Raw genomic sequence first — 27,875 nt, forward strand, 5'->3', positions numbered from 1 at the left:
AGGTCCTCTCCCCGCTGCCCTGGCACACACAGCCGCCCCGCACAGGAGGTCCTCTCCCCCCGCCCTCACACACACAGCCGCCCCAGGGGATCTATGAAGGTCAGCCAAGCTCCTCTGCTGGGACTGACCCACCAGGGCCAAACCCAAGCACTGCCCAACCCCAGGGAGGGGTCTTGTCCACAGCAGTGGAAATGGGTCATGTGGAGCATGGCCCACCAGGAGTAACAGCTAAGAATAAAATGGCAAAAGGAAACATTTAATAACTAGGGTAAAGGGCAGAAAGGTGCAATCCAGGCAGGCAGGTTGAGTGCAGGACATGCCACCTTCTGGGGTCTCCAGAGAAGCTGCGTCAACGGAGGACGTGGGCGAGGGGCAGCACGCAGCATATCCGCGTGAGGGCTCAGCAGAACTGTGAGAAAGGGGTGAGGCCTCCAGTCTTGTGGCCACACGAGAGCCCGCAGAGTGGGAGGCCGCACAGGTACACCCAAGGCTGGGGTCTCCACCCACCGTGCCAGAGACTCCCAGTAGGCTGGCTGGGCAGGGCCATCCCCAGTTCACACAGCCACAGAGGCTGACACCCCACCACCAGTGGACAGGGCTAGGAGGGCAGCCTGGGCCTGCTCACCCACCTTCCAGCGGTTTCCACACTCGTTGCAGACAACAAAGGTGGTCATGGGCTCGTCAGAGCTGCGGGTCTGCACCTGCGGGGAAATCTGGGTGAGCTCAGCGTCGCCTCCATGCTCTGTTGCAAAGGGTGTCTGTCAACATGCGCCATGCTGGCAGCTGCTGAGCCCCTACAGCTGACTCCAGCCTTCCAGAGCTGAGCCTCCAGGGGAGGGAGACAGTGTCTATCAGGGCAGAGGCCCTTGTATGGGCCTGAAGCAGCTCAACTGCCTAGGGACCAGCAGGGCCCAGACTTGGCTAAGGGTCCCCATGGTGGGGGGAACTAGCAGGTGTCCCCAGTGGCTGTGGCTGCCTTCCAGAAGGCAGAGCCTGTTCTGACCAGCTGCTGGGAACAGGAGAGAGGCAGGCTCTGCAGACCCCAGCCCCACGCAGTCTTTGAGGGAAAGGAAGGGATGTCCTCGAGACCCCTCACGAGTGTCATCTGCCAGGCGCAGCAGCCGCCTCAACGCACTCCCCTCTGAGCAGGGTCCCCGCCATCTCGTGGGGTCCACAGTCTCCCCAGCACACCTCGGTGTCCACCTCCACACCAGGCAGCAGGTGGCACAGCCCTCCCGCCAGCGCCAACACCTTCAGGCCAGGCCAGGCCTGGCTAGGCCCTCCAACTTGAGTGCCCAGAACAAGTGGGACCCACCACCCAAGACACTGCCTCCTGGGACCCAGGGGTCCTGGGCAGAGGGGAGTGGTCCCTGAAGGTGACGGTCGCGCCTTCGCCCAGTCAGGAACTGAGAGGCTCAGGAAACGGCAGCAGAGGCAAGAACAGGCACCGGATGCCCTGGAGACACCTGAGGGGCGGGGGAGGCGCCACAGCCGCTCACCTGCGTGTAGGTGCAGTTCTTCTTCCTGCACTTGCCGCAGGTGAACAGGTCTGTCTGCGTGCCGCCGGTGCGGGCCATCTGGTGTTCTCGGATGGCCTCCTTGGTCATGGCCTTGCGGATCTCCTTCAGCTCGTCACTGGCCATCTCCTGGAGCACAGGGCCAGCAGCTCAGCCCACAGCTCCAAGCGAGCAGCCCTCTAGCACCTCCAACGGGGACTCACCTCTGAGGTCATCACGGCGATCTGCTGGGGCGTGATGGCCCCACACAGCACATTCCGCCGCAGGTCAGGATTCTTCGCATCCTTCAGGTTGGAGATGCGGCTCCGCACACGGTTCTTATACTTCATGTCTGTGTTCCCAACATCCCGGAAGATGCGTGCAGTGCTTAAGGATCCATCTGAGGACAACGTCACCGCCCTCCACCTACCACTTCCCCGTGGGAGGCCGCGTTGGGGCGGGGGCTGGAGAGGCTCTGCCCACCACTACCTGGTGAAGAGGTGAAGGGCTGCAGGACCGAGCCTGCCCCAGGCCCACTCCCGACTGAGACCCAGCTTCAGGCTACAGTCCCAGGGGACCAAGGTCCCACCAGCAGGCAGAATCAGCTCCTCTAATTCAGATCCTCTGAGGTCCAAGGGGCCCTCCTGGGTTGAGACAGCTTGACCATCCAGGCAGGTGACCACCCAGGAGGGTGACCCCTGGACAGCTGGGCGACCCCTGGACAGCTGGGCAACCCCTGGACAGCGGCATCCAGCAACCACCAGAGGGCGCGAGGCCGGGCAGCCTCGTGACTCCGCCAGAAACCTGGGCCCACAGCCCCTGCACAAAGGATATATTCCTCGATCTGAGCCGACAGGCGCTTGCAGTCCGCACCGATGGCCACATGGTCGTCTGCAAGAGGGAGCCCTGACTAGCAGCCCCCACTGGTTCCTCCACCTGCCACCCCTTCTGCCTGTACGAGACCCTGGCAGCTCAGAGGGGACACCCGTGTCCCTGGGAGAGGCCCACAATCCAGGCACAGGCCCCAGGCCCCTGCCAGGGACACGGCAATGGCTGGGGGAGGAGGGTGGTCCCTCCAGAAGCAGGCCTCCTCGGGCAGGCAGGGGCCTGGGTCACCCGGTGGATCCAAGCGGGTGTCGGGAGCCAGGACCTGCCGCACTCACGGTCCGTCTGCAGGGCAGCGGTCAGCATCTCACGGCACTTGTTGCGCACAGCATCACAGGTGACGGGCACTGGGGGAAACGTGGTGATCCTCGGAGTGGACGGTGCCCTGGGCAGCTCCGGCCTCTTGCGGCTGCAGAGATCCAAGCCCGCTGGGCTCAGAGGCAAGGCTGCAGGCACCCCGGCAAGCCACTGGTCCCAGAAGCAGCAGGTGCCATAGCGTGACCCCCTCCAAACCCTGCTTGCTCCAGTCTGCCAGAGTCCAACAGTGGCCTGCGGCCCTGCCTATCTTGAGTGTACCCCAGATGTTCATGGGGTGCGCCCAGCTGCCAGGAGGGAATGGGCCTTGAGGTCCCCAGTGGGTTGGGGTGTATTCCCCAGGAGGCAACGGGATCTCCAAACCAGCAGTCAGTGTCTGGGCAGTATCACCAGCAGATCAGAATGAACCTGGCAGTTCCTGCCACATCTGGGGTGCCCACCCCCGGGACACAACACGAACAGCTCTGCTAAAGGCAGCTGTGGCTGCCGCCTAGTCAGGGAAAGGCAGAGACCCACAGCTGCCTGGGGCAGAAGACAGGCAGGGCCACCCAATGCCAGGCTCTGCTATCACAGATGACCCCAATGGGCACGTGCAAAATGGAATCAGGGTGCCCCACAGCGCTCGTCCACAACATGGGCTGCCCAGTGTCCAGGCTGCATCCACCCAGCCCTCCCCTCACCCCCTCGCAAACGGCAGAAGCAGGCAGCTTCCTGGAAGAAAATCAACTTGCAAAGATGTGTCCATGAGCTCCCAGTGGCAAAGCTAAACCCAGCACCCAGCTACTGCAACCCAGTATGGTCAAGGGCAAAGCCGTCTCTCGACCATAGCCTGTCACCATAAGCACCCCAGCTCCCAGCCACAGGCCAGAGCCCTGATCACCCCCCACTGGCAGCAGTGGCCACACGTGCACATGCAGGGCAGGAGTGGGGGCTGGGCACCCCGCCTTTGGTTCTGGGCAGAATTTTGCAGGAAGGAGGGGCCCTCATTGAGCGAGGCTGAGGGGGAAGCCAGAGTGGGCCAGCGAGAACCAGACCCAGTGGTGGGTCTTGGGGAAAGAGGGCAGGGGGCTCCCACAGGCCCACTCAGGGTATACGGCAGCGCTTGGCAGAGGAAGAGACCAGGGTGGCTGGCTGACAGCCAGGTAGACACAGCCCGTGTCTCGGGGTCATTGCAGGCGGGACACACCATGAGGCCGATTGAATCTGTGTGCGGACTCAAAGTGGTGCCTAGGCACACGGAGATCAGCACCCTTTCTCTGGTGAGGAAACAGGCTGGGAAGCAGGAGTGTGTGCACCTGCCTTCCAGGTGTGCTACCTGGGATCCTGGGCCTCCGAGGCATCCCTCGAAGATGTAGGCAGAGGCGTGCCCCTCCCCCGCTCCCTGGCTTTGGCATCTGAAGCATCTGCAGTTGCAGGAAAGATGGTGGATTGGCTGAAGAGAGGAAGGCAGAAGGAGGGGTGCAGACCACCAACACTGCCCCACCACAGCTGCCCACCCAGCCAGAGAAGCCAGGGACCAGGGAGCTGTCCAGCCTCTGTGAGCAGGTCCTCACCCTTCCCAGCAACCCATGAGTCTCTGCAGTCCCAAGGCTGCCTCCCCAGAACCCTTTCCCACACAAGCACTCACACACAAAGGCCACCTCTGGGCCCTCTCTGGGGTTTACCCTCCTGCCCATCCCGACCAGGGAGACCAAGCATGTCCCCAACAAGCGTGTTTCTGAAAGCCCAAAGCCAGGCCCAAGGGCTGGGAACCAGGATACACTTGTGCCACACACAGCCCAGGGGCCACACAGGGCTGGAGAGAGGCTGTCTCACAAGGGTGTGGAGCTAGCGGGGGCTGCCTCCATCCCAGACGGGGCACCTTAGCAACCCCAGTCCCCCCACTGTCTCCAGGAAGAGGAAGCCTTCAGTCCAGCCCAGCCCTTCCCTGGCTGCGGGCTGCCCCTCTGTTCCCTCTGAGTAGCTGAGGCGGCCCCACCTTCTCCCTCCCGCTTCCCTTCTCCCCACACTTCCCAAGGCCATGATCTTGACCTCCCCAGCTCACCGCAGTCTCTCTAGGGCTCCTGGCTACTCTCAGTGCTGTCAGTTCAAGTCCTGGCCTCAGCTCTCTTCTCTCCTTGTTCTACCTGGAACCCAGCCCCAGCACACACCCTTGCCTCCTAGGCCACTCCGCCCAGCCAGTGCTGCCAGGCACTCACTGACCCACTACCAGCCCCAAGCTGGGTGCTTCCTGGTCCAGGTGTGCCACTGCCCCACTCCCAGGTGACCTGGCTCAAGGTGGGCACTGCCAGCACCCTGCACTGTGCTGACCAGCAAGAGGCAGCACTTCCCGGGGCCCCTGCCCCAGCACTCAGTGGGCGCTGCCTGAGCCGCACCCAGGAGCTTCTTCCAGGACTTGATGAGGGACTTGGCCAGTGCAATGACCTCCTCGTCGGAGCTCTGCTTCCGAAGGGCGTTGACGGACATCCCAACTCGGGTGGACTGCAAGGCAAGTGGTCCGGGTCGGGTGGCGGCAGGGGCCCCTCTAGGGGTCAGCTCCTCCTGGCAGACCCTTGGTGGCTCCCACAGGACAGGAACCCAGGACCCACCAGGGAGATGGATGCCGCTCCCAATGGCAACTGTCCCATTTGGAACCCAGGAGCCTCAGCCACGGAGGACAAGATGGGTTATCCTCAGACTCCCCTCCCTGTCCCACTGAGCCCAGAGAAGGGCAGAGACCCTCTCCTCAGGAACAGGCATTTGTGCCAACTAAGGCCTGGTGGGGAGGGTGGGGAAGCCCCACCAGGTGTCCTCAGAACTGCTGTCCCCTGGGCCATCCCCAGGAGCTGTCCTGGACCTGGGGCAGGCAGGGACCTACCTGGAGCAGGTGCAGTGTGATAGGCATGGCCTTCAGCTCCCGCAGCAGGTCCATGGCTCCCTCCTGGAAGGAGAAGGAGGACCTTCATAAAGGACCTTAGATATCAATGGACAATATCGCCTCCTTCAGGCTACTGGAGGGGACACAAGGCAGTGATAATTTGGAGATTTAACCTGGGGTCAAAAAGAAACCAAAATTCCTCTACCTGGAGACACCCAGGGCTCTTCCCACGTGTCTTGGGTAGCTGAGGTGCCCTTACTGCCCAGTCAAGAAGGGGAGGGTTCTGCAGCCCAAGTATTCCAGGTTGTGACCCACATCCGAGGCAACGACCTCACCCACTTCACTGTAGCCACCTCAGGTCACTCGCCCAAACCAGAACAGAAATGCCAGCTCCCCTGGCAAACTGGGAGGCTTCAGGGCCACAGCCCCTCCCCAGCAGCCAGGGCCACACCCAGGTGAAAGTGCAGACCCAGGTTCATTCACTCCCCTGTGCATTCATGCCCTGATGCACAGGACAGCCTCCCACAAAGCACCCACCCCCCACCGGCTGTGACAGGCCAACCCAGGAACATCAGTGTCCCCAGCTGAGGCCAAATTCTCAGGGTGCCTCCACTTCAGGCACAGCCACAGCCAACACCTACAAAGCCCACAGCCCCCCTCCTCATCTATCCTCCAGGCTTCTGAGCTGTCCCCAAGCTGGCCAGCACCCCTCGCCTGGACAGCTGCAATGCACTGTTCTCTCTGCCTGTCTCCCTACCCAAGATCTGCATTTCCTCCAGGTCCTCACACACGGATGAGGCAGGCATAAAACTGGTCACATTTCCACACCAGGCACAGCTCCAGCTCCTCCATGCTCCCCAAGGGCACCGAGCCACCACCAAGGCCGCTGCACCTGCAGCTGCACTGCCTGGGGCAGCCTCCCAGGACAGCTCCCTCCCTCCCTCCCGCCCAGGCTTTATTTAAACAACTTTCTCAGCAAGGCCTCTCCTATCTAAAACTACGACTGCACCCTGTAATACTCCCATCTTCTCTAAAGCACATGCCAGCACTTCCACACATGTATCATTCCCTCTGCCCTAAGATGATCTATCAGATGTCCCACAAGCCATGGGAGGGGCTTGTCATCCCCCCCACACACAGCCCCAGCAATCTGGGAGGCCTCTCTCCTCATACTGCAGCCCCTCATCAACCCTCCCAGGCAACCTCCCTGCCCCTTGGGCTGGTGAGTCCAAGCTTGAGGTGATCACCAGAGCCAAGGGCACTGTTCGCTGCACCAGCTCATGTGGCTCTCAGTGGGCTCGGGACAAGGGGCATAAAAACCACCAAGCCTGTAATCCCAGCACTGTGGGAGGCCGAGGCGGGTGGATCACGAGGTCAAGAGATCAAGACCATCCTGGTCAACATGGTGAAAACCTGCCTCTACTAAAAATACAAAACATTAGCTGGGTGTGGTGGTGCGTGCCTGTAATCTCAGCTACTCAGGAGGCTGAGGCAGGAGAATTGCCTGAACCCAGGAGGCGGAGGTTGCGGTGAGCCGAGAACGCGCCATTGCACTCCAGCCTGGGTCACAAGAGCGAAACTCCCTCTCAAAAAAAAAAAAAAAAAAAAAAAACCACCACCAAGCCTGGCCCCCAAGTCCCCCAGGGGACCTCAGGCACTGGGACCCCCCAGGAGGCTCTGCTGGCCCTCCTCCCCCTTCTCATTCTCTCCTAGGGCTTCTACTGAAGCTGTTCTTCCATCAGAACCCCCACTGTCCGTTCTGCCAGCCCCACCCAGCCCTCCCCCCGGCGCTATGACCCATCCCTGCTTCTCCCACATACAGCTTTTCTCTTTTGTGTTCTGTCTCCTCTAAGAAGGGAAATAACTCCATTCTCAGGTCATCTCTGGAAACAGCTATAGAAGGTTCACAGACCCCTAGTTTGTGCTGACCAGTTTCCCAGGGGTGTGTGTGAATGCAATGATGGCGGTGCTGCACCCAGCAGAAATGAGTGGGAGCCCACCCCTTCCCAGTGCAGACCCCAGTAGAAAACCCTGGTCAACAGGAACCCACACTCAACCCTGCTCAGCCCAAAAAGCTCCCCCCAAACGCCTACTGCAGTCACACAGCCCTGGGGTGGCTGCACAAATCACCCAAAGCCCATGACTCAGCCACCTTCACCGCCCGCCCTGGGCTGGCCTGGCAGACACACAGCTGGCCCTGCTCTAGGAGCTCACAGTCTGGGTGGGAACGCGCAGGCCACGTTTATTGAGCCGGCCAGGAGCTCCACGTGACCTGCGACCAGACCCCTCCCCACCCCCCAGGAGGCAGGCACCATCCTCTCAGATGCTTCTGTGGGAAGGCGCACAGGGCGCCGAGGTCATGACAGTGGAACTGGACCCCCACGGGCCTGGCCCCTCCCGAGTCCTGCAGTGGCGGCAAGACAGAGGTCCAGGCCGCAGTGAGCAGAGCTGGTCAGACACTCCCGGGGGAGGCTTGTCCGACCTCCTGGGTCTTATATAAGCACGCCGGCTCTTTTCCGGGGGTGTCCACATAACTACCCACAACCCAAGTTGCTGCGGGCTAAATCCTGGCTAAAGAAGGGAGAGAATTTATTAGAGAAACCTGGTTCACGTGGGGTGGGGACAGACAGGGCCAGTGAAGGGGGATGACAAGGGCCGGAAGAGGTAGGGGAGGCACGGAAGCTCCGGAGAAAAGGGGGCCTCAGACTCCAAGCTCTTGCCGGTGACAAACGCTACGCGAGGGCTGCGCTGGGGGCGGGGCTCGGCCCGCGAGGATGCCCGGGCCCGGACGGAGGAAGGCAAGGGGGCCCGGGAGGCCCGAACGCCCCGGGGGCTCCGAGAGGCGGGGCGGGGCCGGGCTGGGGGTCTGCAGTTAAGGGGCAGGGACGGGTGCGAGCCCGTTACTGCGGGCGGGGGGCAGGGCTGAGTCCAGAGCGGGTGGCTCCCGGGACAAGGTCCAGGCCCGATCGCGGCCTCTCCCGGGGCCGCGGGAGTGAACGGCAGGGCGGGCCCGGGGCAGGGGTCTCGGCCACGGGTGGGGGTCTCCCCTGCGTCCCGGGAGTCTCTGCCGGGGACGGGTCTTGTCCTGCCCCTCAGGTCGTCTTCCGGCCCTAACGGGGGTCGGCGGGCTCGACGGGGTCTCGGCGGGGCGGGGGTCCCGGGGTCCTGGCGGCCCGCGCCCCTCACCGCGCTCTTCTTGGTCACCATCTTGTCCAGCCTCCGGGCGATCCGCGCAATCTCCTCCTCCTTGCCCATCATCACCTCAGGAGCAGCGCCCCCCGCGGCCGCCGCGCCCACCTCCGCCGCCTGGCTGGGACCCCGGCCCCGGCAGCCGCCACCTCCCGCACCCGCCGCAGCCGACGCAGGCCCGCTGCGGGCGGCAGATCCCCGGTTCAAACCCTCGCCCCGCGACCGCGCGCGGCATCCTGGGACGCGTAGTCCAGGCGCCCGCCCGCCCCGCTCTCTGCGCCCGCGCTCGCCGCGTTCTGAACCACAACCCCCAGGCGCCGCGCGGCGCGCACAGTCTCCTGGGAAGTGTAGTCCTGACGCGCTGCCGCCAGAGACTCGTGATCCCACAATGCCCCGCGAGGCAAGCGCCCTCAGCCCGCCCCCCGGAGCCCAGGCAGCCCCGAGCGGCGGGGCCCCGCAGGTCGGGGTGTCCGCCCCGTTCTCTCCTCCTGTCTCGGGCCTTGCTCTCCCCCGGTCCTTCGGTGGGTGGCTCAGGACCTACCGCCCTCAGACCTGCTCTTGGGCCTCGCCGAGCCCCGCGCGCTCCGGCCTTGGCCTGGAAGGCCGTCCCCAGCGTCCCAGAGCGGAGTGTGGGTCACTGGGCCTCTGCGGGGAGGTCACCTCTCCAGGAGGCTTGGGGGGCCTGCAGGTGTGAGTGCGCAGTAGCTGGACGTGGCCTCTGGAAGGGGCCAGTGCTGGGGTTCGCGAGGTGCCCGGGGCCTCTGCAGAGGGTGCGTGGGCAAGGCTCCTGCCTCCACGGTCAGCTCCCCGGAGCAGATCCTGGGCTCTGCACGTTGACTGCTCTGCGCCTCAGTCTCCCCACCTGTGAAACTGGAATGACGACATTGTCAGCCTCGCAGCGCTCCTGTCAAGGTGATGTAAGCTGACTCACATCACATGCCTGAGAACAGCGCAGGGGATGGAGCGTGACAATTAGTGTTCACTGCCATTGCTGTAGGAGGTCCCCAGGTAGGGCCAGACTGCAGGCAGCCAGAGAGAGAGGCCAGGCCTGGGGAGGGTTAGGACAAGGAGAGGGCAGGGCCGGCATGCCCACCAATGCCTGCCAGCCCCTCAGTAACACAGATGCCGGGTGATTTGCTGGAGAGGGCACAATCTGGGGGAGGGTGTGGGGTGAGGAGCTGCTGTCTGCAGTGCGGTGGAGCCTGCAGTCATTCGAGTTCAGCCACGGAACTGTGAGGCCAGGTAGCTGGTGAAATGGGCGGAGCATGCCTTGGGCTGTCTGTGGCACACTAATCAGATATAACTGAGCTTCCCAGCAATCAAAATGAAAAGGGAAATATGGTCAGTTAAGAGACTCACGTTGGCCAGGCATGGTGGTTCATGCCTGTAATCCTAGTACTTTGGGAGGCTAAGGAGGTAGGTCACCTGAGGTCAGCAGTTCAAGACCAGCCCGGCCAACATGGTGAATCCCATCTCTACTAAAAATACCGAAATTAGCCAGATATGGTACAGGAACCTGTAATCTCAGCTACTCAGGAGGCTGAAGCAGGAGAATTGCTGGAGCCCAGGAGGCAGAGGTTACAGTGAGCCATAACAGCACCGTTGTACTCCAACCCAGGCCGACATCAAGACTCTGTCTCAAAAAAAAAAAAAAGACTCATTTTGGCCATGCAAGGTGGCTCACACCTGTAATCCCAGAACTTTGGGAGGCCAAGGCAGGCAGATTACTTGAGGTCAAGAGTTCCAAACCAGTCTGGCCAACGTGGCGAAACCCTGTCTCTACTAAAAATACAAAAATTAGCCAGGCAGCATGGTGGTGCAAGCCTGTAATCCCAGCTACTTGTGAGGCTGAAGCAGGAGAATCGCCTGAACCCAGGAGGTGGAGGTTGCAGTGAGCCCAGATTCCACCACTGCACTCCAGCCTAGGTGACAGAGCGAGACTCTGTCTCAAAAAAAAAAAAAAAAAGACATCTTAATCATAAAGAAAAAGCATAGAATTCCTTGGAGCAAGGCTTTTCTCAGATAGAGGCCCCATGAGATATAATGTCATCATGAACACAGTACCTCCAGTCTCGGCTGGGCGCCGTGGCTCACACCTGTAATCCCAGCACTTTGGGGGGCCAAGGCGGGTGGATCATGAGGTCAGGATATCAAGACCATCTTGGCCATGGTGAAACCCCGTCTCTACTAAAATACAAAAAATTAGCCAGGCGTGGTGGCGCACCTGTAGTCCCAGCTACTCAGGAGGCTGAGGCAGGCGAATCGCTTGAATCCAGGAGACAGAGGTTCCCCTGAGCTGAGGCCGTGCCACTGCACTCCAGCCTGGCGAAAGAGCAAGACTCCATCTCAAAAAAAAAAAAAACCTCCAGCTTCCATACCGACTGATTCTGCCCCTCCCTGTGAGCTGGGCCCATCGTTTCCAGCCTAGACCATCCAAGCAGGTCCTTGTGGCTAGAATCCCATGGTTTGGGCACATACGAAGGCTTGAAGGGTCCAGCCCCATCTTGGGCACCAGTGGAGGCTGCAGCTACCCTCTCAGTGGCTGACAAGCCAGACCAGGGAGCTGGCCAGGGTCCTGTAGAAGCCTCACTGGAGCCGCCCTTGTACAAGACCAGCAGGAACCTCAGAAAGCGAGGCTTCAGAGGTCCTGGCAGCCAGGGTTTCAGAGCTGGTTCCCATCATTTATGAGGACGATGGACACATCCATGGAGCCTGCCCAGCCAGACACACAGGCTTCTGCAGTGGTTGAGGGTGAGTTGATTTGAAGACCACCCAAAGGGAGCCAGCTGGAGGCTGGGGAGACCTCCAAGCATCAGGGCTGGAGGTCCTGAGATGCTGGTAAGGGGTGGAGGACGGAGGTGCAGCCCAGACAGCATGGAGGAGAACTTCCCCAGTTAGCTGCAAGTTCCTAAGAGTGGCAGCAGAAAGGAGAGGGAGCCAACATCCCAGAAGCATCACGGAGCTGTCAGAGGAGTCTGTGCAGCCATGCTCCACCCAGTCCTGGTTGAGGTGTTGGTGGGGCGGGTCTGGGGTATCAACACAGACCCCTGGAGCAAGCCGCCGTCGAGGAGCCAGCAGTGAGGCTACTCCCCACCTGACTTCTCTTCAGGATGGACAAGCACAAGGTTCTGGGGAGGGAATGCACCCAGATGCCCCCAAAAACCAGACTAGAGCCCCACCCTGACCCTCCCCAGGCTGGGACTTTGCATGAGAGACACTTTTTTTTTTTTTTTTTAAAGACGGGGTTTCACCACGTTGATCATGCTGGTCTTGAACTCCCCACCTCAGGTGATCCGCCCACCTTGGCCTCCAAAGTGCTTGGATTACAGGAGTGAGCCACCACGCCGAGCTGAGGGACACTTTTAAATATCTCGTTCATCTAAACGTTTTAAGCCACAAAGATCTCCTAGCACAGTGACTTTCAAAGCATGACCTAGGTTGCTGGTTGAGAACAAAGACCACTGCCCCTTGTACCCTCCACCCCCACTGAGGGCTGGGACCCTGGGGTCTTTGTCCCCTGTAATACCTGTGTGCAGATCAGAAGTACAGGCCACAGGCCAGCCAGGGTGGATGGGAAACAAGGAGTGCCCAGAGGAACAGAGAGGCTCAGAAGGGCTGGGAGTTGCTTTTCAGGGGTGCAGAGAGTGTCCCTGAATTGGGAGGGAGAGGGATGTCATCTGGGGTGTGGATCGAAGCCCCAACAACCTTACGAAGCTTCGGGGAGGGACAGAGGCCACTGCAGGACAGGGTGTGTAAAGATGATGGCGTGGAACAGACATGGTGGGTCTGGGAGCTGGTGGGGGGTGGCCAGGCAAGGTGGGAGGGAACGGTGGGAGGAGGAGTCTCAACAATCCAGGGGGTAATGACCAAACCCATGACAGAAGGTAAAGTGGTGGGAAGAAACCGTCATCCTCTTTACGACGACCTCTAGCAGAAAGGCACATTCAGTACGAACCAAGCCATGAACCAAATCTGGTGAGCTGGGCCCACGGCTGACCCAGACCATGGGAACGCGTCGCACCCACGCCCGCTGCTGCTGGGACTGCAGAGGCTGCCCTGTGTGTCACATCTTGTTTGGCGAATTGGTGAAGAAATACTTGGGTTTTGATCACACTTACAGAAACCGTTTCCATACTGCATGTTGGTATAACTGGCCTCCTCTACGATTCCATGAATTTTACCTCGTGCACTGTGGCAGAGCCTCCTCGAGGATTCTGGGAACTGAGCCAATAGAGGCCCCATGCTAGGCCCTTTCCCTCCTCCATGAGATGCCAGGTGGGGCCCCAGGCATGGCCACTCAAGACAGAGCTCGTGAGGAGCCTGACATGTCTCAGTGCGTCCCAGTGGAGGCTCACAGGGTCTGCAGACGGAGGCCAAGATGCTATCGCGTCTTGAGGACAATGGCTAGCAGGTTGGGGATTCATCAGGAAGGGGACCCAGCCTACCGGGCTGCATCAGGGCACATGGGAGCCTGGTCAGACAGGTGTGGATGGGGTCAGTGGTGGCCTGGCTCACGCCAGGGGCAGGTGATGGAGAGAAAGGAGTGGACGGGACAGGCAGGGAAGGAGGTTAGCTGGAGAGGTCAGGTGTGGCTGCAGCCACACCCCATGACAGGAGCCCTGAACCCTGGCATGGTCCAGCCCTGTGTGCAAGTAGCCACTGCAGGGGGAGAGGTGTCAGCCCGTCCAGGTGAGCAGAGAGCCTGCCATCTGGTGAGGTGGTCCTGCCCGGCGGGCAGAGGCCGGCCACCAGCCCCAGAGCCTGTGAGGAGCAGTGGCCTCTAGATGGCGGGAGTGAGCCATGGACCCATGGCTGTACAGCACCACCCCACCCCGAAGCCCCAGGGAGGTCCTATTGGTTCCCAGCAACAGCCACAGCTGCCCCCCAGAACTGTGAACCGGCCGAGGTGAGAAGGTGCCCAGTCCCAGAGAGGGGCCTCGCTTGTGAGGGCTGTGGCGGTGACCAACCCTGAAATTCCCCGATCCCAGGTCCCTCAGGAGCTCTGGACTTCTGGGACCTTGCTCAGAGCATTCTCGCCCCCCAGAAGACCCCTCCTGGACCTTCCTGACCTCTGGACTTCCTCCTCCACGGAGCTTCTCCCAGCAAGCTGCCCGGGGCCACCAGACCCTCCTGTGCCCTCAGGAATCTGCACCCCGAAGCTGACATCAGAACCATCCATTCTCCTGTGGGGCATCCCCACAGGAGCTGCTCCAAACCCTCCTCCCATCGTCCAGCCTCTGCAGCTGGCACATACCTTCCTCTGTGTCCGTCTCAGGCAAGCACACAGGCGGGAGCCTCGCACATACAGGGAGCCGCCGTGGACTGGCCAGAGCCTCTGTCTCTCCCACAGCCCAGAGGACAAGGCCTGGCTTCCACTCTGCCACGTTAGGGCCACGGCTGATATTCAGGTTTGGGTTAAACCCTGAGGACAGAGTCGGAAATGCACATAGCCTGAAGGGTGCTCACAGCGGAGGCAGTGCAGATGGAGGGTGGGGGGACACCCACTCACCCACTCCAGGTGCCAGGCCTGTCTCGTCCTGGGAGCCATAGCCACGTGACGCACAGGTGGAGGGGAGAGGCCTCCCGATTGCGAGCTGCCACAGGGTGAGGAGTGCCTCACTCCCCTTCACAGACCCAGCGGCCACACGACACCAGGCTGGATCTCTGTGGTCACCTGCGGCCAGCCTCACCTGGGGCTGTACCTCAGCAAGTGGAGGGTTCTGTCTCCTCCTCCAGGGTGTCCTCCATACTTGATGTATTTATGGACAGAGACATACGGATAGTCCTTTAGGAACTCTCTGTGGGGAACAGGGCCCTGTCCTGAAGGCCCTAAGGGGACGATGTGTCCCACCTTGGAGGTCTGAGGGGCAGCCCAGGTCCCAACAGGCATCTGTGGAGAAACCCCACCCCGTCCACCCCACAGGGTCAGCCGCACCTTTGGCCCAAAGGTCCGCCCGTCCCCCATCCTGAGGCCAGGAAACATCGGAAGCTCGGGACATTTATTTTTCTATTTGCCTCCCCCCCCTGCCCGCCCAAAGCCGGCCATGACCCCAGTGGCCGCCAACCATGCTTCCCCTCTGGCCAAGGCAGTGCCGCGGTGGGAAGGCTCCTGCTGCCAGACTCACACGGAGCCCCCCTTGCTTCCTGTAACCACAGAGTGGGGGCTGGGGGATCCTGCAGCCCCAGGAGCCCCAACTCCCTGCCACCCATAGGCAGCTCTCCCACGGCCCAAGCCCCCAGGTGCCGTCTCTGCGCCCCGTTCCATCAGCCCACCATGGGGGCTACAGAGCTGCGACCCCCAGTGGACCCCACCCAGGCCTCCCTCGGATGGCAGGGCAGCAATGGGCCGTGGGTCCAGCAAGTATTCCCCTGCCCCATGCACCAGCAGGGGAGGGCAGGGTGGGGACTGGGCCCACGGCTCCGACTTTGCCATCGCAGCAGCTGGCTCTCTGAACCTCAGTCACCCAGTCCGCAGAATGGGAAGAGCCACCTGCCCAGGGCAGCGTCTCTCGGAAAGTCCCCAGGCCAGCCCATAGCCCTGGCCCTGGCCCAGTCCCAGCTCCCTCCCACAGAAGCAACGCTGGGGGAGGCAAGAGGCATCCCCAGAGGCCAGTGGCGGCCCTGGCGGCCTGCTCCAGGCTTGCTCTAACAATGCACTTCCCCCACACAATTCCCAGAAATGCTGCCCTCCCTGCCCTGCCAGCCCGCCAGCCTGGCGGCCGTTCCAACCTCCCCCTCCCCAGAGGCCCTAGGCAGCCATGGGGTCGGGACTCTGGGCGAAGCCGGGAGGCCTGACTCACGGTAGCAAAACCAGGTTTCCCTGAGGCAGCACCTCCCGGGGGCCCAGGCTTCCTAGAGGGACCAGGGAGGCTTCTGGGGAGCCAGAGTGGGGGCTGGGAGCCAACCGTGGCCAGGCCCACCTGCAGAAGCAGAGCCCCTTGCCTTCTCTGCTGGTGGTGAGCCTGTCCCTCCTGCCCCACACGGCCCCATCTTTACACAGTAGCTGAGCTGAGGCCAATCACACTCCATTCAGAACCTCCCAAGGTCCCAGGTTACTCAGAGAAAATGCCAGACCCTCCCAATTCAGCCCTTGTTCCCTCTGAGCCTCCTCCCCTCCTCTGCACCAGCAGACTTCCCTGCCCCAGGGCCTTGACACATGCTCCTCCCTCTGTTAAAACACTCCTCCCATGAACCCCAAGGGCAAGCCAGGAGTGGTCCTGAGATAGCCCCTCCTCCCTATACCCAACACCCCAAATTCTGGCTTGTTTGTGGATTTGTTTTTGGTTGGGTTTTTTGTTTTGTCTTGTTTTTTGAGACACTCTTCCTCTGTCGCTAGGCTGGAGTGCAGTGGCAGGATCTTGGCTCACTGCAACCGCCACGTCCCTGGCTCAAGCAATTTGTGTGCTTCAGCCTCCTGAGTAGCTGGGATTATAAGCATGCACCACCATGCCCAGCTAACTTTTGTTTTTCATTTTTGTTTTTTGTTTGCTTTTGGAAACGGAGTCTTACTCTGTCGCCCAGGCGGGAGTGCAGTGGTGCGATCTTGGCTCACTGCAACCTCCACTTTCCAGGTTCAAGCAATTCCTCCCGACTAGCTGGGATTACAGACATGCGCCACCACACCTGGCTAATTTTTGTATGTTTGTATTTTTTTTTTATAGTAGAGACGGGGTTTCACCATGTTGGCCAGGCTGGTCTCAAACTTCTGGCCTCAGGTGACCCGCCCACTTCAGTCTCCCAAAGTGCTGGGATCGCAGGCGTGAGCCACCGGCCCATTTGTGGATTTGTTGATTGTCTGTCTCTTCTTACCAAAATGGAAGCTTCCCATAGGCAGGTATCTGTCTATTTTGTTCTCTGCCAAATTCCTAACCCCTAAAACAGGGTCTGCTACACAGCAGGTGCTCAGGAGCAAATGGACGGATAGATGTTGCTTGTCCCTGAGCAAGAAGCGGTGGATGAGCACCCAGAACACAGGCCTGCCCCCCTCCAGCCCGTGTGGCAGCCCCAGCTGGCTGTCACCAATGCCAGGACAAGCAACAGAAAGAAACACACAGCTTCAGGCTTCCAGCCCCGAGGTGCCCGCCGAGGTGGGAGACAGGTGACCCCGAGGGTGTTCTCCCTCTCCCCATTTCCCAGCTTGGCAGGGGAGCAGGAGGCTGGGCCAGCCCAGGACGGGGCAGTCAGAGTGGGCACTGCCCTCCAAGGCCCCCGGGGACCGGAGTGTGCTAACACATGCCCCACCATGCAGGTCACCCCATCAGCCACCATGGGGGCTACAGAGCTGTAGAGGAGCATTCAGGCCTCCACAGAGCCACAGAGGAGAGGGCTCACATAAGGCCAGGTTACCCACAGACCCACGCCGAGCCACCCAGGTCTGAAGAAAGGCAGCCCTACAAGCATAGGGGCGGAGATAAGAGTGGGGTGCGTGGACAGGGCAGGAGCGCCCAGCCAGTGGGGCCGGGGTGCACGACAGAAAGTCTGGCGCCTGCTCAGCCTAAGCTGGCCCCCTGCTCCCTCCTCGCTGCAAAGCTGGCCTTCCTTCCTGAGCTGCGTTTCCTGGCCCTGCCCTGCTGTTGCCTCAGAAACCTGGGGCAGCCCAGCCCCCAGCCTGCTTCCCATGGATTCCCCCAGCCCTCTGGCAGCACTGGGAAGGCTGCACAGACACCCAGGGACACAGTGACCCTGCAGCCATCCCAGGCAGAACACCCCCAGAGGGCCACACAACGGCGCCCACAGAGCTCCAGCAGCTGCTCTGACACCCCGGCTCTTGCCCAGTGCCCCTAAAAGCGGGCACAGCCCATGACAACACCCTAGGCACATGCCCACCACAGCACGACAGCCCAGAACGGCTTCCACATCACCAGGGCCCTGGGAGCACCCGCGGAAGCCCCCTCACTGCAGGTGACCTGACCTTGACTGTCCACACAGCATCACCCTGTGCATACAGCGGTCCCACCCCCACAATCCCCCTGTGGCCCTTGGCTCAGAGAAGCCTCCACCCCTCCCGGTCCTGCTGGCCCCTAGCACCCAGCATAGATGAGACCCCTGACATCACACAGTAATGGCACATCACCCCTTAGACTACAGCAGCAGCCCACTCACACCGTACACCCCAGCCTGCAGGCCCCAGCACAGCCCCCCACACCCACACCCTCAGACCTCCGCAAGCCTGCTCTGAAGACGCCAGCTCTGCATGTGACTCTCAGGTCCACTGGACTGTGGCAAATCGCCAGGCGAACCCCAACCCCATGTCTAGCAGTTGAGAGGCGCTGCCAGGTGAGCGTGGGCCTGTGCACCTCTCATGCTGCTCGTGCCCAGGGAGACACACGCACTCGCTGCCCCCACAGAGCTGAGGCCAGCAGCACACGGGAAGGCCAGAGACGGGCACAGCAGGACCGAGAGCTGGAAGGCGCAGAGCCCGGAGAAGCCTCTGTCCCTGGGCAAAGGCCCCCGTGTCCACCTGAACCGGACCTGTCACTGGCCAAGAGAGACGTGCACACACTGTCCACCTGGTTCTGAGGCATGAGCCGGCCTCCTCACAGACCCTGGCCCCAGCCTCACATTCCCCCTGCCCCGGCCCTCGGGGGCCTGCTGCCTCTGCCATGCCGCACTAGGCCTGGAGCCGCAACCCAAGGACGAGCCCTGCTGAGGACAGAGCTCCTGAGGAGCTGGACGTGTCTCCTGGGTCCCGAAGGAAGCCCACCGAGGCTGCAGACAGAAAGAGACAGAGATGCTACGGCCTCCTGAGGACAGTGGCTGGGAGGTCGGGGGCTCCCTGCAGGAGGAGGTGTTCAGCTGTGCGCAGAAGGTGGGATCTGAACTGGAGGGAGAAGAGGTTCAGGAAGCCGGAGAGCCCCCTCCACCTGAAACTGTATCCACAGGAACCCCCACCTCCACCCTTGAGGAGCAGGAGGGTCCAAGCCCAGCAGGACTTAGTAATTGGTCCCAGCCCCGCTGCTCCGCAGGGGCTGGGCTGGTGGGAGCCTGGGAGGTCTGTGCCCAGGCAGTGCCTGGGAGGTCCCGCCATCCCAGCCCGGAGCTGCGCCAAGCCAAGCCCCCACCCAGAGCCACCGAGGGGGACTACCCAGCATCCTTTGCAGGCCTCACTTGGAGGCTGGGAGTCCTGTCCAGGCTGAGGGAAAGGGGCAGGTGGTGGGCAGGAGGACAGTGTCCACTCAGTACCCAGGCCAGTCCCACCCTCGTAGAAAAGGCTTGCCCCCAAACTCTGCCTTTCTGTCTGGGGCTTGGGAGCTACAGACAGGCTCCCTCCTAAGGGTGGGCCATGGCCACCCCCAGTCCAGGATACACTGAGGTAGGGTTCCAGAGGCAGAGGAATGTCCCCAGATGCATGAACTGCCTGCCCTCCTTTGGAGAAGCCTTGGGGACCCTCCACACTTCACAGAGCAGGACCCCTGGTCCTAGACCTATGGGTCTTCATCTCCTCCTGGGAGAGTCCAGCTGGCCTGGCTCCCAAAGCCCTGGGCAGCCTCCAGCACGAGAGTCCCCCTCACACCACACCCAGGCAGACAGACAGACACAGGCCACACACAGACGCACAGACACACATGGGATGCCCCTCCCTCAGCCCAGCAGGCCACACCCACACCATCCCCTGAACAGCCCTGGTGAGTCCCCCCAGCCCTGCGGCTCCTCCGAGATCACACCACCCTGACTGTGATCCCTACCCCCACTCTGTCCCATCTGGACAGTGGGCCAGGGGGCCGGGGCTGCCGTACTCCTCCCTGCCACGCAGTGTACAGGGGGAGGGTAGCCTGGCCCCAAAGAGGGAAAGGAGCACCCCAGGAGCCTCCCCACCCAGCCCTGGCTCACAGGACATGACAGCCGGACACCTGAGTCCCACAGCCCAGCCAAGAGGGAGGGACATGGCCGGCGCCAGGCAAGGCGGCTGCTGGTGGGCGTTGGGAGGGATGAGGAGGCGATGAGGTCATGCTGGACACTGCCTGCCACTATGTTTAGAGCAGCTCCAATGACTCTGGGCTCTCAGGGGCAGAAAAGGGCCAGGCAGAACCCCCAGGGAACTGCAAATCCCTCCCAACGTGTGAAGGCTGCTGCAGAGGACCTAGAGGACCTCTTTCCCAGGCCCCAGTGACCAGCCGCTGCCCAGGCTGAGCCAGGCCCTGGTGACCCCAGACTGCATCCCCAAGGTTGTGAGTAGAGGGAGCCTCTGCCAAGTGGTAGTAGCCCTTTGGGGGTCTTCACACAGCTCCCCATCCCCCTACACCCTCCTGCCTGCTGTCCCAAGAGGCCCACCCACACTGAGACTGGGCCAAGGATTCTCCCACCCACACTGAGATGGAAGGGGAACCAGGACCACCTGGCAGAGGACTGAGCCCACCCACCCCTGTGGCCACAACCCTGCCTGCTTCCCCAGGAAAGCCAGAGGCCGCAGATCCTGGTGCCCCAAAGGGCCCCCATTTGCCAGCACTGGCTCAGTGTCTGAATGAGGTGCTGGGCCAGTGGGGCAAACCGGCGCAAGGGGAGATCCGGAGGCCAGACTGGGACACCCAGCCCCGCACGCTGGGATGATGGGTGTTGCTGCTGAGTCCCCATGCCAGACTGTGATGTGGGGCTGTGGGGAGGGCTGGACACCTCGGGTGGGGGTGCCCCGGGGGGTGCTGGCCTCTCCTCAGAGCAGGAGCACCCCTGGAGACAGTTCAGGAACAGCCCCTGAGAGGCACTGCAAAGCTCACGCAGAGCCCACTTTGTTCATGACACAGGCAGGGACAGACCATCAAGAGCTTCTGGCCGCACAGGCCCACGGTCACCAAGACCTGTGGCCTCTACCCACGGGGCTCCTGGCACGGTGAGGGGGACTGGGGAGCCTCCAGGCTTCAAGGAGATGTGGGGGGGATTCCGACCCTGCCTGGAGGGCTGCGGGGGACACCGACCCTCCTCCAGTAGAACCATGCTTGGCAGTGGGAGCTGAGGATCTCCAGGGGAGACCCTCAGCTCTGGAGCCCAGATCCCCCTCCTGATGGGGTGGGAAGGGGACAGTGAAAATTCAGGAAGCTGGATGCTCCTCTGGAACCCCCTCCCCCAGGTCAGAGGTCCAGGGAGGGGCCAGCAGGAAGGACCCAGCTCCTTGCATCTGCCCAGCCTCACGCCCTCTTGCTGCAGCGGTGGCCGGGCTGGGCAGGGGAACCAGTGGCCCCTGCGGGTCCCAGCCCCCTCCCCAAGGGCGCGGGCTGGGCAGGGAGGAGGCCAGGACCTCTGCATGCCTGCCCTCCCTCCGCTCTGCCGGCTCCTCCAGGCCACCTGCTCTCTCCCAGCCTGTGTCAGCTTTGCCTCGTGCCAGAGTTGGTTTCGGCATGGGGACAGAAACACGAAGACCACCTTGTCCCTTGAGGGCATTCTGACAGTTGCACGTGGGTGCGGAGTTAGGAGCACGGATGCCCCTGGGTAGTCGGACGGAGGCTTCTCCAAAGGTGCTGCACTCCAGGAAGACTTACCGGCTGCTGGGAAGCAGCCGCCCAAGAACTTGGAGTGAAAAAGGGCCCTCTCCCCGCAGTGGAACCTCCTACGGGGGTGCGGGGGACAGCGCGGATGGGGGGGTGCTGCGGGGAATGCCGCCCGCCCTGTGCCTGCCCGGGGGTCCAGCTCCGTGGGTGGGTGGCAGCTGGGCTCCGACAGTCTGACAGCACCGGCCCACATGGCAGCCCTTTCCCACCCGGGGGTCTCTCCTTCTGAGAGGGGGCGGGGGGCTCTGCGCGGGGGCGGCCTCAGCGGAATCCCTCCCGGCCCGAGAAGAAAGGGGGCCCCCGGGGAGGGGCCGGTCCCGCCCCGCCCCGGCCCGCCCGCCCCGCCGCCGATTGGCCCCAAGCCGCTATATCTGGGCGCCCGCCCGGCCGAGGCCACCACCGTCCCCACCGCCCTCCGCCCTCGCGCCCGGCTCCGCAGTGCCCGCCGCGCTCCCGCGCTCCGTTCCGCCCAGGCCGCGCCCAGCTGGAATGCAGAGATCGCCGCCCGGCTACGGCGCACAGGACGACCCGCCCGCCCGCCGCGACTGTGCATGGGCCCCGGGACGCGGGGCCGCCGCTGACCCGCGCGGCCTCGCCGCCGCCCCCGCCGCGCCCGCCGCGCCCGCCTCGTCCCCCAGCCCGCCGCGCAGCCCGCCGCGCAGCCCCGAGCCGGGGCGCTATGGCCTCAGCCCGGCCGGACGCGGGGAACGCCAGGCGGCCGACGAGTCGCGCATCCGGCGGCCCATGAACGCCTTCATGGTGTGGGCGAAGGACGAGCGCAAGCGGCTGGCTCAGCAGAACCCCGACCTGCACAACGCGGTGCTCAGCAAGATGCTGGGTGAGCGGCGGGCGGGGCGCGGGGCGCGGGCGGGGGGCGCGGGCGCGGGGTGCGGGCCGGGCGGGGCAGCGATCGGGGACCCGGGGCGCGTCCCAGGCGCTCGGAGGGCTCGGCCCACCCGCCGGACGGCCGGGCACTCACCGGCGCCCTCGGCCCGCAGGCAAAGCGTGGAAGGAGCTCAGCGCGGCGGAGAAACGGCCCTTCGTGGAGGAGGCCGAGCGGCTGCGCGTGCAGCACCTGCGCGACCACCCCAACTACAAGTACCGGCCGCGCCGCAAGAAGCAGGCGCGCAAGGCCCGGCGGCTGGAGCCCGGCCTCCTGCTCCCGGGATTGGCGCCGCCGCAGCCGCCCGAGCCTTTCCCCGCGGCGCCCAGCTCGGCTCGCGCCTTCCGCGAGCTGCCCGCGCTGGGCGCCGAGTTCGACGGCCTGGGGCTGCCCACGCCCGAGCGCTCGCCCCTGGACGGCCTGGAGCCCGGCGAGGCCGCCTTCTTCCCGCCGCCCGCGGCGCCCGAGGACTGCGCGCTGCGGGCCTTCCGCGCGCCCTACGCGCCCGCCGAGCTGTCCCGAGACCCCGGTGGCTGCTACGGGGCCCCCCTGGCCGAGGCGCTCAGGACCGCGCCCCCAGCGGCGCCGCTGGCCGGCCTGTACTACGGCGCCCTGGGCGCGCCCGGCCCCTTCCCCGGCCCGCTGTCGCCGCCGCCCGAGGCCCCGCCGCTGGAGAGCGCCGAGCCGCTGGGGCCCGCGGCCGACCTGTGGGCCGACGTGGACCTCACCGAGTTCGACCAGTACCTCAACTGCAGCCGGACTCGGCCCGACGCCCCCGGGCTCCCGTACCACGTGGCGCTGGCCAAGCTGGGCCCGCGCGCCATGTCCTGCCCCGAGGAGAGCAGCCTGATCTCTGCGCTGTCGGACGCCAGCAGCGCCGTCTACTACAGCGCGTGCATCTCGGGCTAGGCCTGGGCGTCCCTGCAGCGCTTCCTCCCGCGCCCCCCGCGAGTGACCCGGCCGCGTCGCTGCTCGCCCTGCTCTCTCCACGCGTGTATGTTTGGCTCCGTGTCACGGCCCCTCTAGGAGCCGGGGATGCTCGGCTTTGCGCCCGTTCCACCCCCAGGCCACCTTCCTGGGCTTCTGGGCCACCTGCCCTCAGGGGCCCCTGCGAGGGTGCCTGGAGTTCCCACTGTCCTGGGGCTTTTCCTGGAGGCCGAGGACCTGTGGCCAGGGTTACATTTTTGAAGCACCTATTCTTTTTCTTGCAGTGTATTTTCTACAACCAGATTATATTAATATTTTTTACTTTGCCCTTTTAAAAATATATACCTAATACAATATATTTAATTTTTAAACTCTTAAACTTTTCTTCCAAGAAGTTTCAGTGATCAGAAGCATCACTGTGACAAAGGCTTTTGAAACGTGAGGAATAGGGATGTTTGCTTGCTGCACAGGAGGAGCCAGGGGCTGGGGCCCTGGTGGAGAGGCCACAATAAAGCCTCCAGCCTTTCCTCTGCACACTGACATCTGATGTTTGCAAGGAGGGAAGAGCAGTTTCCCAAATAGCCTGCATGCCCCTTCCCTCCTAATCTCCCCCAGGGAGCCTGACTCCCAGCTTGAACCCTATAGCACTCCTCCCTCCTTCCGGGACATCCCACAGACCATGGGAGGCAGGTGCGGGGTCCACACTCCCCCCAGCCCTCCACTCCCCTCCGGTTCCACCCCCATTTTAACTCAAGCCTATCGGAGGTCAGGGTCTCATCGCCCTTGCCTCCACCTTACACCTTCCGTGCCCAAGGACTGCCTAGTACGGCACCCTTCCTGAGGTAGACGGGCAGGTTGACAGCCCACATGCAGACAGATTGCAGGGGTCTCCATCAGCTGTTCTCACCCACCCCAGGGAGGGCAGCACCATGACACCCACAGTGCTCCCCCGGGGGCAACCTGTCCAGTTCTTCCAGTTCTGCCCAGAGACCAGGTCCATGAACAAGGCAGCAGAACCCCAACTCTGGAGCCGTATCATACTAGCCCCCAGGGCTGGACACCCTCTTTCCATGCTGACCTCTTGGTTCTCCTGACCTCCAGCCCACGTGTTCAGGGAAGGTTGGAGCAATCACCCCCAGAAGTGAACACCCACACTCCCTAGGGCCTGGCAGGTATCAGCCAAGACGGGGAGCATGTGTCTCCTTCCTGGGGGAAGGGCCTGTCCTGCCCCAGCACCCCATCTGCATAGGTGGGGAGCCAGTGGGGAGCTGAGCCTTGATGGCCCTGGTGTGGAAAGTCGCTCACGGCTCAGCCTCCCCGTGCAGAGGGAACGCACAGCTCAGTGTGTTGCATGCCTGTGTGATTCTGCATGTGTGCGAGTGGGACTCTGTGTGGCCCTCATGCGGGTGGCGGCATGTGTGGCATGTGGATGTGCAGCCAGCTTGGGCATGGGCTTGTGTGCATGCAGGTGGGCCTGCTGCCCGAGTGCGTGGGTATTTTACAGGGACCCTCCCCTCGAGCAGGGCATTTCACCTCTGTATTAATCAGCCCTCAGATGGGCCCCCAGTAGGGGGCTGCACCTGAGACCCCTTCCCCAACCCCTTGGCAGCAGAGCACACAGAACTCAAAGGGACAGAGGTATGCAGAGGGGACAGAAGCAGACTTGCTGAAGAGGGTAGGAGAGGCTCAGAGGTAGAGAGGCAGGCACAGCAGGAAGGGAGAGAAGGTGAGACCCAAACGGACACACACCAGGGTGGCCCCGTCCAGCCACAGCTGTCTTTCGGGGGCATCTCTGAGGCACCAATGCAGACTCTTCCTGGGCTCTCACCAGGAGATGAATGCTCAACACCGAGGAAGAGTGTGCAAGCCACACCCAGCTCTCATGGCCCCGACTCCTGCCCTGGCCCACCCCCGGAGCCTGGGGTCAGCAGGCCCAAGGCACACCCCCATCACAGCCTCAGCACAGGTGGGGACCTCAGCCAGAGGGTGACCCTGCAGCCAGAGCCCAGGTGGCTGACCCAGGCATGAGATTACCCGCCTTCCCCCACCCCACCCCCCAGACCAGGAAAGAAAGCAGACCCAGCCTGTCCTGCTGCCTGAATTCATGTGAACAGCCCCCACACCTGCCCCCAGTCCCCGCCAGCCTCCAGTGCTGGGCTGGGCATCTCCCCAGCTACACCCACACCAGCAACACCCACAGACACAAACACAGAAGAGTGCCCGACAGCCAGCCAGCCTGGGGAGACCCCCCTCACGGCCAGCACGCATCCCCTGTTCTGGACTCCTCACCTCCACTGCACCCACCTCCAGGCCAATGGGGTAGAGAGCTTGGAAGTTGCCTTGGGTGGCAACACAGCCTCATGGTCCGTGTGAGGAGGGGACAGAGTGGGTACTTGTGAGAAGCCCCTGCCCCAAGTGCCAGGGTGGGGGGACCGGTGGGGGGCCCAAGCTGAAGCATGTCACAGCCCAGAGCTGGAAATGCCCAGAAGGATCAGAAGGGGACATGAAAGGGGCTTCCACTGAGGGCACCTGGTTCCAGCAGCAGCTCCTCGGCAGCGGTGGGCAGGGTCTCCTTACAGGAGCCTCTTCCAGGCCCAGCCCGGGAATCTCCCCTCTACCCGCCAAGGGCTGAACAGCCCTCCTAGGCAGGACCACCGCCCCAGGGCCTGGGTGCTCCAGCCCTGGCACCAGCTAGCTGCACACCCCTCCCCCTCCTGACCCCATCTTCTTCCCTGGGGGTCTGAGGGAAGTCTCCACCCCTCCTCCTGCTGAGTCAGGCCTTAGCTCCTGGCGGGAAGTTCTAGCAGCCCTGCCTGGCACTGGCCACAGCTCTCCTCCCACCTTCCATGCCCAGGACCCAACTTGTCCCTAGAGTGACCTGAGTGAGGGGTTGAACTCTGCCCAGCAGGCTGCCCAGGCACAGAGTCAGAGAAAATGGGGGCTGAGGACAGGTATGGTACACCCCTCTCCCCAGGAGATGGGGTCATCACTTTGCACACCGTTGGGAACAGCAACAGACAGAGACACCCAGCCGCACGCCAGACAAAGAACATAGTTGACCCCAGCAAGGTCCTGCTAGGACAGTAAGGAGGGCACGTGTGTGGGGACCTGAGCCCCACCACTCAGCAGGACACACCCCCCGGGAAACCCAACCACTCCACTTACATTCTACAAAGCCTACATAAACTTTTAAGTGTGCAATGGAGTGATTATTCACAAGGCTGTAAACGGTCTCCACTACCTAATTTTAGAGCATTCTGGCTGTTGCAGTCAAATGCTCTACCTCGGAGCTATGCGCCTTGTCGGTTTGCTTTAGACTCCCATGTTCCCCAGGCTAGTCTTGAACACCTGGCCTCCCAATGCGCTGGACTTACAGACATAAGCTACCACACGTGGCCTCTATTTTTTTTTTTTTTTTGAGATGGGGTCTTGCTATTTTGCCCAGGCTGTTCACAGCAGTGATCCCTGCCTCACTGGAACCGCAGGTGTGCACCACCACACCCAGCTTTAATTTAGGGCTTTTCACCACCCTCAAGAGAAACCCATTCTTTCCTTCCTCGTTCCCCCGATAAACACTGAACTGCTTTTGGTCTCTGTGGCTTTGCAGCGCCTGGTCTGGACGTTTCTTATACATGGGATAATATACGGTACCCTTGTGGCCTTTCATGTCTGGCGTGGCTCACCCTGCACACTTTTGAGGTTCGCCCATGTTGTGGCCTGTGTCAGTACTGCATTCCTTTTGTGGCTGAGTCACATTCCCTCCTTGGATATCCACGAGAGGACATAGCACATTCTATTCAGCAGCTGATGGACACTGATGGCTTTTACTTTTCGGCTATCGGGAATAATGTTGCTATGAACATTTGTGTACAATGTTTTGTGTAATTGTGTCTTTATTAAAATTACAAAAATGCATATCTCTAATAACAAAATATGAACAATAGGTTAAGTACCTTGAACCCATATGCTAGAACCAGCTGCCCTGGAAAGGGGGGTCCAGAGCTGCAAACCTCCAATCCCAAACAGACCCCCCAAAAAAACTAAGGCTCTACAGGCACTGGACCAACCTTCCATCCAGCCCACCCACCGCTTCCGCCCCAGGCCCGGGAGGGAGCCCTAGGGGCCAGCTCCAGCCACGCAGAAGGCAACCACAGGGAAACCCAGGTTCATTATTATTTTTACTTTTCTTTTTTGAGACAGAGTTTTACTCTGTTGCTCAGGGTGGGGTGCAGTGGTGCGATCTCGGCTCACTGCGACCTCCACCTCCCAGATTCAAGCAATTCCCCAGCCTCAGCCTCCCGAGTAGCTGGGACTACAGGTGCACAGGACCACACCCGGCTCATTTTTGTATTTTTAGTAGAGACAGGGTTTCACCATGTTGGTCAGGCTGGTCCCGAACTCCCGATCTGCCCGCCTCGGCCTCCCGAAGTGCTGGGATTACAGGCGTGAGCCACGTGCCCTGCTAGGTTCTTTCTTGTTAAGACTCCTCCGGCCTGCGCCGGCTTCCCCAGCTTCTGTTCCTCGGGACAGCACCCCACCCTCCCCGACCGCACTCGCTCTCCCACGACCCCGCCCCGTCTCTCAGGACCCCCGCCCTGTCCCCCCACCCCCGTCCACCCCCCATGCCCCCTCTTTCCTCCCCCACGACTCCTCTCCCGTACCCCCCACCCCTGTCCCGTCTCCCAAGACCCGTCCCATCCCCCGCTACCCCACCCTGTCTCCCAGGACCGCGTTCGTCCCCCACGACCCCACCCGCCAGCTCGAGAAAACAGGAAGCCGCGCGCGGCGGAGGCGCTGGAAGTGCAGGAAGCGGCGGCGGGCGCGGCGCTTATCTCGGGCCGCAG

The 27,875-nt window shown here is 62.2% G+C and overlaps 2 protein-coding genes across 3 annotated transcripts; one reads left to right on the forward strand and one right to left on the reverse strand.

Annotated features, from left to right (window-relative positions):
• Window positions 1-240: 240 nt before the first annotated feature.
• Window positions 241-8,989, reverse strand: TCEA2 (transcription elongation factor A2). 2 transcript variants are annotated; one of them, XM_032256938.1, is made up of 10 exons: window positions 8,740-8,989; window positions 5,554-5,616; window positions 5,072-5,177; window positions 4,012-4,099; window positions 2,660-2,790; window positions 2,331-2,387; window positions 1,721-1,875; window positions 1,500-1,646; window positions 630-701; window positions 241-409 (listed from the first exon to the last, which is right to left on the reverse strand). In XM_032256938.1, the coding sequence occupies exons 1-10, from the start codon at window positions 8,809-8,811 to the stop codon at window positions 401-403; spliced, it is 900 nt and encodes a 299-aa protein (XP_032112829.1). In that variant the 5' UTR covers window positions 8,812-8,989; the 3' UTR covers window positions 241-400. The 2 variants fall into 2 exon arrangements, with proteins under 2 accessions (XP_032112829.1, XP_032112828.1); XM_032256937.1 differs by having other exon boundaries at window positions 241-701.
• A 12,629-nt stretch (window positions 8,990-21,618) lies between these two features.
• On the forward strand, window positions 21,619-23,565 carry SOX18 (SRY-box transcription factor 18). The gene is made up of 2 exons (XM_032256967.1): window positions 21,619-22,059; window positions 22,220-23,565. The coding sequence occupies exons 1-2, from the start codon at window positions 21,711-21,713 to the stop codon at window positions 23,011-23,013; spliced, it is 1,143 nt and encodes a 380-aa protein (XP_032112858.1). The 5' UTR covers window positions 21,619-21,710; the 3' UTR covers window positions 23,014-23,565.
• The last annotated feature ends 4,310 nt before the right edge of the window (window positions 23,566-27,875 follow it).

Source organism: Sapajus apella, unplaced genomic scaffold (assembly GCF_009761245.1).
Source record: "Sapajus apella isolate SASKATOON/1434 unplaced genomic scaffold, GSC_monkey_1.0 scaffold96, whole genome shotgun sequence".
Classification (NCBI taxonomy): domain Eukaryota; kingdom Metazoa; phylum Chordata; class Mammalia; order Primates; family Cebidae; genus Sapajus; species Sapajus apella.